General features: G+C 43.3%; 1 protein-coding gene across 1 annotated transcript in view; it reads left to right on the top strand.

The window, feature by feature from the left end:
* Positions 1–363: 363 nt before the first annotated feature.
* The window catches only part of CPS1 (carbamoyl-phosphate synthase 1), a 92849-nt gene continuing 85317 nt past the window's right edge, over positions 364–7895 (top strand). Inside the window, exons 1-2 of the mRNA XM_053946993.1 lie at positions 364–486; positions 6782–6891. Of these exons, the coding sequence (XP_053802968.1) occupies positions 364–486; positions 6782–6891 (233 nt within the window). The remainder of the gene's footprint in view (positions 487–6781; positions 6892–7895) is intronic.

Genomic DNA, 7895 nt, shown 5'->3' with positions numbered 1-7895 from the left:
TCTTGTATTCTTGGGGTGATTCTCTTTCAGGCTTTGCTGTCTTCCAGATGGTGTTAAAACCCCTGTGACAGTGCTCAGAGACCAGCCTGAGGAGAAGTGTTGCAAGGGTGCCTAAGCAAGCACCCCTCTGAGGAGGGGTGGGAGGAGGTGGGGCTGCACCTGGGACTTTTAATGGCAGAATAAATGGGAGGTGGAGGGCAGTGCTGTACAGTCAGTTCAGTGCTCCTGCTGTGCCTCTGTGCTCTTCCCCTGTGATCTACAGGAGTATATTGTCAGCACCAAATCTTGAAGAAATACATACAAGCAGATTTTTGTTTTCTCTTCTGTTCTTTCAACTTTAGTTACCCATCGGCAGCTTTCAAGATGACAAGAATTTTGACAGCTTGCAAAGTGGTGAAGACTTTGAAAGGCAGATTGGAGTTTTGCAATGTGTCTGCTGATCACTGGAGTTTCTCAAGGACAGGTACCAGACTGTTGAGCATCAAGGTAACAGTGAACTACTGTTTAATAGGTGTGTTTGGCATGCAGAGATAATGTGCTGGAGATAACAGGGCTTACCTAGAGACATGAACCAGAAGAAATTTGTCTGAACCCTAACCAAGGGGGTTGCTTGGCTAAATGGTCTTATTAGCTAAGCAAACATACTTTTTGTCTAGTCTGGAATGGAAGTTATAGGATAAATTACACCAAAAGGTGTAAGTTCAGGGTTTCAGTTAATTATTATATATTTTCTTTAGAAACACCTCACCCTTCTACAGGACTGATAGCTAACAAAACAGATGTTTCAGTCCATATGAGAATGAATTGAATGAATATTTAAAATCATGCATCACTTGAGGCATATAATTAATCCCACTGAATCCATACAGAATCCATTTTCAATGTATTAGAAACTACAATGGCTCTGAGGTTAATTGGAGAGGTAGACAGCTCTTGTGAATGCATCAGTGTATCAGCTCTTGATTTACAGGAGCTGGACTACTCAGTTGATTTCCCCAGCTTTCTAGTGCTCTTTGCTACAGGAGCTGGAGTAAATGGGTGAAATGGGACTTTCTGTGGGAGTTCTGTAGCACTGCAGTGCTGTGTGAGTTCTGTCAGCATGCACTTTGCATTGAAAAGGCACTTTTGCACAGGTGTTGTGTTGAATGAACAGTGCAATAGAATTAGTAACTGGGGGAGTGGTGTTTCAGAGAGTGGTAGGGAAGAGCATAGAGAGACTTGGACTGCAGCTGCTGCCTTACCTGGCAGGGTGGTCTAGAGGGCTGATCAGTATCACTTCTGTCCACTGAGGACTAGGGTTTCTCTTACCTGTCCCACAGCCACTCAGTTTTTGGGAGTTCTCTGAGGTCCTTGCAACAGACCAGTTACTTGGCAGGACAAAGGGGGAATGGATTCAAACTGACAGAGAATGTTTAGATTAGCAATTAGCAATAAATTCTTTATTGCAAAGGTGGTGAGGCACTGGAAGTAGGCTGCACAGAGAAGCTGTGGCTGCCACATCCCTGGAGGTGAGCAAGGCCAGATTAGACAGGGCTCTGAGCAACCTTCCAGTGGAAGGTGTCTCTGCTCATGGCAAGGGATTGGAACATGGTGATCTTTAAGGTCCCTTCCAACCCAAACCATTCTATGATTCTATGATACTTTTAAAACAAAAATTCCTCTGCAGAAGAATTCAGGATAAGGCAAGACGTATTCCTGTTTATACACCTTCTTTCAGCACGTGAGTTCCCAGTTTCTTTGCATCAGAGTGTGGAAGTTAAGTCTACTTGTGAGGCAAGTGACCAAGCAGTGACCCATGGCTAGGTTTGGTATTCCAACCAGCCTTAGAGTGAATGGGTATTTTTGAGAAATTTGAGGAAAGAGTGAAATGCAATGTAAGCATGCTAAAGAGACATTTGGACAATACACTCAGGCACATAGATTCTTGGGTTGCCCTGTGCAGGGACAGGAGTTGGATGAACTTGATGAGCCTTGTGGCTCCTGTCCAACTCAGGATAGTCTATGATCCATGATGCTGTGTGTGGATTAATGACAGTATTAAGGAATGGTCTCATTCTTCCATTATTGCAGGCTTAAATGAGCATTTAGTTGCCTTTAATTGCTTTTTCTCACTGGGCTATTTTAGGAAACATAACAAAATACAATGAAAACTTCTTACCTATGTATAAGTATTAGACAGCATGAGGGAGAGGTGGTAGTTCTAGAAAAATGCCTAATAATGCTTCTTCTAAGTCTGTGTTCTGTCCAGTTTAAACTCACCCTCTGTGGGCAAACACCATTGTAGGTGAGTAGTGTTAGATGTGGGGTCTCACAGGTCCATATTTCCCTATTCCATCCCATTCTTCCATTCTAAAGAGGAGATGGGCATCCATGAGTGAAAGAGGGGCAGAGAGCAGACTAAAGACCCCTCAGGACTCTCAGTAGGGGTGTTTAGCATCACTGGTTTCAGGTTAATCAAGCTTGTTTAAAATTCAGGAATAGGCAGAGAGGCTGCTGGTTGAAGCTCTTACTGTTTTTAATGCTCTTCTGAGGCCAATGTAGTTAAATGGGCATGTAAAGATAGTACGAGCAATAAATAGGTGGCTTGTAACAGTACAGCTGGCTCACTGAGGAGAGGTTTGGCAGAGCTATAAAAACCACCAGGAATGAGCTAAAAATGTAGTCAGAAATGAGAGGAAGATGAGGAAAATTTTGTAGAGTGCTGGCTTTAGAAATTACTTCAGATGACTGCAAAAGGACTCTTCAAATGTGTTATATTGCACTAAATCAATCTTACACAAATGTATTTGAGGCAGGTGGAAAGAAATGGGACAGTGACTGCAAGGAGAGTAGAGAGGTGGGTGAGGAAGCTAAAGATGAGCCACAAGATACTCCACTCCTCATTTTGGAGATGAAGGGGAGGTAAAATGGGGCCCATTCCCATACAGATGGGGGGAACTTAGTGAACTGCTGCTGTGGGGGGGGAAAGGGGGGCTCATTTCCATGGGTCCTCAATGACTTGTGCTAGGTATCTCATCTGGCTTGGTTCACTCTTCTGAGTTTTGTGATGGACAAAATATTTGCAGCATTGTTGTGAACAGCCTTGACAAGAGTTCAAGTTGTAGGAACTGTGACTTTGCCACCATGGTACCTGTGTTGCTTTTCTTTGGCTTTGTCTTGGATGATAAAGGAATTAATCCAGTGCTTCTCCCCAAAAAAATATCCTAAATGTGAAGCTTCTTTGGTGTATCCCAAGACACTCACCTTGACTCATTCTTTTTTCTTGCCCTGTCTTCTCTCAATGTTAGCCAGAAACAAATGTGCTAGAGCAAAATCAGATCAATACAGATATATATACACAGGGTTGCCAAAGAAAGTCTTGACTGCTAGCTATGCCCAGATAGATTTCCAGCCTGTGATGGCATAGTGCTCACAAGAAGAGTAAGAATCAGTTTGATTTTTCTATCAAAGAGAAAACTACTCCTTTGTTGCTGGCTATTTGGTTTTGGAAGAGACAAATGTAGCTCAGTCTTGGCACCAGCTTTTTATTGTAGAAGGTATCTTGGAGCTTTTGGACTCTTTTGTGCTTCTGATATGTCAGCTGTTCTGTGACCAGCCACAGGTGACCCAAGAAATGTGGCAGAGAAATTGTGCTGTGTGGAATTGTACTGTAGATCTTTTGAGATTTTGCAGGTCTTTATCATCCACTTTTTAGATGGGAAGGGCTGCTACAGCAGGGAACTAACTGGAACTAATTTCTTCCGCTTTCTTAATGGGTTTAGGTTTATTTTTCTTTTAACTTCTTAAGTGCTTTCTTTACTTGATGTGTGAAGTGCGACCTGAACTAGTTGACTCTTCAAGCTGCTTTGACAAAATACACAAAATCCATCAATGTGACATCAGCATGACCCTTTCTGTTAGCCATCTTCATCCTCAAAGCTCTTGAAGAGTACTGCAGCCTCTCTAGAGCACAAGGCCCTCTGCTAAAGGTGAAGCTACTAATGTGTAGGAAAAAGAAATCAGACTGCAAATGGCATATCTTACATTGGGGGTGTGTGGCAGAAACAATTTAGATGAGATTACAACAGAAATTTATCTGAGGCTATGTAGGGATGCTTTTGAGAATGGTGAAGACAAAAGGACCTCATGGAAGCTTTGGGGGTTTGTGTATTTCTTGCTTGTTCTTTTTTTGAAAGTAAGCATTTCTCCCAACTGATCCCTGATTGAGCCAACAGGCTTTCTCTGTAGCCTGTAAATCACTTTTCACCTTAAAAACAAAACTGAAAAAACAAGGTAGGCTGGCAGCTTAGGGATATGGTAACACCTCCACTGGAAATGTAAGCAAGAATAATTGCTTTGCGAATGCTCAATGAACCAACCACTTAATTAAGAATAATAAATCAAGGAAGGGAGGGAAACAGTTGAACATCTATCCCCTGCGATAGCTGAACTTGCAGGCAGGTTATGGTTGCTCAGGGACATTTTTCTGCATTACTTGAACATTGTGTAGGGGCTCTACTAGTCTAATAAGGGCTTCTGTTCAACAGAAATAATTTCTGTGCTGTCTGCTTTAGAAGGGAGGTGGACAGTGGTGGGAGGAAGGCCATGCAGATCCCTGCCAAGTACTATAGTGAGGGTGAGGCTCTGAAGCTCACAGTGATTGCTCTGGGGTTTGGCCTTGAGCACTTGGATGAATCTTAAACTTTCTGGTCATTCCACCATTGTGGACTTTGTTTCCTGAAGGATTCTGCCAGGGTTGGTGGCAGGATCACAATTCAGGCAATTGCCCCAAGGTGTGCCCCAGTGGTGGGACATACTTGAAGTGGAGTTGCTGTTTGTGTGGACCCCAAACTGTGGCCTGCTGGGGAAGGGATCCAGCATTTAACACCAAGGTTGGGAGAAACTATATCCAGCAGTCAGTGTTCCATGTGGGCAGAGTAGGTTGGGCTTTCACCAGGCTTCCCAAAGAGCAGAGGTCCTGTCCAAAGCCCAGCTGGAGGCACCCACACCCCCTCTGTGCTGTGCTTTCAGTGTCTGGCAGTTCTCTGCACTGAGAGGCACAGGGAGATTAGGGAGCCCACCAACCTGTCATTTTAATTTTGTCTCAACCTAGGGGATTTAGCCACTAAAATTCTGTTTATAACCGGGGAGGGAGGAGATTTTGGTGTTGCTGACTAAACTGTCCAATGGTGTGGGAAGGTTCCAAAAGTTATGGCTAAATCTTTGGAGAATGACTGGGTGTTTGACATTAATGAGGAAAAAATGACAAGGCTAAAAGCATCCCAGATGCACAGAATTCAATTACTTGGCAGTGCAGTTTGATTTTTAGTGTATTTTGCAGTACATTAATAATTGATCTGTGTGGTATTTGTAACTGCAGAGGGGCTCTAAATGAATGTTTGTCATGATGGTTACAAAATGTTCAATACTGAGAATGAAATTTCTCCTTGCTGTGATTTTTCATCTGATTTACAGCTAATGGAAAGTAGCTCTCCAGCTCCTTTCTGCAGCAAATTGATCTTGATTTTTCTTTTAAAAATCGCAGTAAGAGGAACAGTTCTGTAAAAGAAACCAATATGAAGCTAAATCATGGTGAGAGCTGCTCCCTGTGGACGCGCTTGGCACATTTCCTGTGGCACAGACTACTGGGATTTTTGCACTGGTGGTCACTCTGGCTGTGCCTAGGAGACAGCTGTGCTTGCCTTCCAGAAGTGGAGGTTTATCAGGGTCCTGAAAGTTCATCGTCCAAATTCTTTTAAGCCAGGAATTCATTGGCAAATTTATTTGCAGCTTTGCTTACTCTTTCTCTTCCTCTGCATGTCACCAGTGATCTTGCTGTCTGAGGGAACCTCCCAACTCATTCTGTCATTTCTGCTGTGCAGGTAGTAATTATTTATTTATTATAAGATGGAGTTCTCTGGTGGTTTCCCATCCAGTGCCTGGACAGGGTAAGAAAGGTTCAGTTTCCAAGTGGGACCAAAAAGGGTGGTACATTTAGTCTGATATGTACAAAGACCCAGTTGTGACAATGAATCTCGTAAGGGCTTCTGTAAAACTCATTCTGTCCCACTTGCCTTGGCTGTAAAATAGTGAAGAAGCCTGGAAGGGATCTCTCAGTTAGTGTGGGACTCAGTTCTGCTGAACCCTTTCTGGAAGAGGTATGATTTCCTCTAGGCTGCTTGTTTCATAGCTGCTTCTTCTGGGACAATTTATACCTATCCCTGAGGTAACTGAGACCATGAGCGTTCATCTGATCCATGAGTTCCTCTGGTCTAGTGTCCTACAGCAGAATAGGCTGTTATTTTGAATTTTGCTGTCTGACACCAGTTCAACTAAGCACACACCTGTTTTTAGTGGCATTGCTGTATGGTTGCACCAGCAGTTAAGCACCTATCAAAGGTCAGAGCTGGATGAGAGCCAGCAAAGCCAGCAGCAGGCCTTGAGTAAACATTGAGGAGGCAAGTGATCCTTTCCCTACAGGGTTATGATGTTGGTAAATTGCAAGATGTCATATGTGGAAAAAATGAGCTAAGGCATAGGAAGGGTGATCCCACAGCAGCAGCAGCACATGCTCTGCTCGCAGTGAGGTTTGCCAGCTCATTAGGATAACAATGTTTCCTAAGTGTTAGAAAGAAAAAAGACATCAGACTAGTAAAAGAGGTAATGTCTTGGCAGCTGGGAGTGGGAGAAGGGCAGGAATGCTTACAGTGCTAAGCATGAAAGGCAGGTATCCTAGGTGTTACCTGTATAATCATCAAGCCTCTCCTCCTGTGTTTGAGTCTCTTCATGTGCCTTTCTCTAGGTGCAGACAGCGAACTTGGTGCTGGAAGATGGGATGAAGATGAAGGGCTATTCTTTTGGCCATCCATCCTCCACAGCAGGGGAAGTTGTGTTCAACACGGGGCTCTCTGGGTAAGGCAACAGCAAATGACATATAAGCATCAATACTTCTCTGGAAGCTTGTTGAAGTGTGAAAGCTGCTTTTTCCAAGCTCGTAGGTTCCTGATCCAAGCAAGTAGTTTTCTATATAAGGCTACATTTTGGTCCAGAGATACAGAGAGGAAAAGAATTAATAAAGATGTCTCAGGCAGACCTCTTGTGCCAAAGCATTTGTGGTGATGAGCACCTTTAAAGGCTGATATAATGATGATAATGAGGTACAGAGGGTTCTGATCACTTCCTACTGAATTACTGAGTCAGAGCAGAGAAGCTGTCCTCCCTCCAGTGCCCAGACCAACTATAGAGGTTTGAAGCATCTGCAGCCTTCTTGGAACTTGGCTTCTAAGTGTAAAATTTTTAAACCCCAGGTTGGTCACATTTATGACCCATCTTTTATGTAATTTGTTGGCTCATACCACAGGTAAGCATGCTTTTGCATTCTGCACCTTTCCAGCTAAAGGGCAGGATCAGATTAATGCCTAACCTAGTATGATTTTCTGTCTTCTTGAGTGGTAGAAACCTATGGCTCACTTAGGTTGGCAGCCAAATGCTGCCAGTGCTTTTGTTGGACTGCTTGAGCAGAGTAATGGGGCTTTTGGTAAGGACAGGGACATGTCCTTGATGATATAAGACATCTCTGAAGTTGTTGATATCTGAGTTTCTTCTGCAGTCATTCATAGCTGTCTTTGCTCATCTGCTTTGTGTTCCCCCAATTTATGCTCTCCTTTGGAGATCTCAGTACTCACAGGTTGAGTTTTAAAATGATACCATTGGTGAGAATGGTAAATTACTGCAGAGGGGAATCAGTTTGCAGAGTTTTGCGTTAGGAGACAATTATTTAAGCATTTTGACAGCACTAATTACTGGCTGTGTTAATATACCTGCCAACAAGCCACTGTTTAATATAGATCAGAATGATGGAGGGTACCAGAGTTCTCTTCTCATTGATAGATTATGGGCCATAAAGCTTGGCACAT

The sequence above is a fragment of the Vidua chalybeata genome, chromosome 7, assembly GCF_026979565.1.
Source record: "Vidua chalybeata isolate OUT-0048 chromosome 7, bVidCha1 merged haplotype, whole genome shotgun sequence".
In the NCBI taxonomy this organism is placed as follows: Eukaryota; Metazoa; Chordata; class Aves; order Passeriformes; family Viduidae; genus Vidua; species Vidua chalybeata.
The sequence above is the reverse complement of the archived record's forward strand: the minus strand, read 5'-3'. Positions and strand labels throughout refer to the sequence as shown.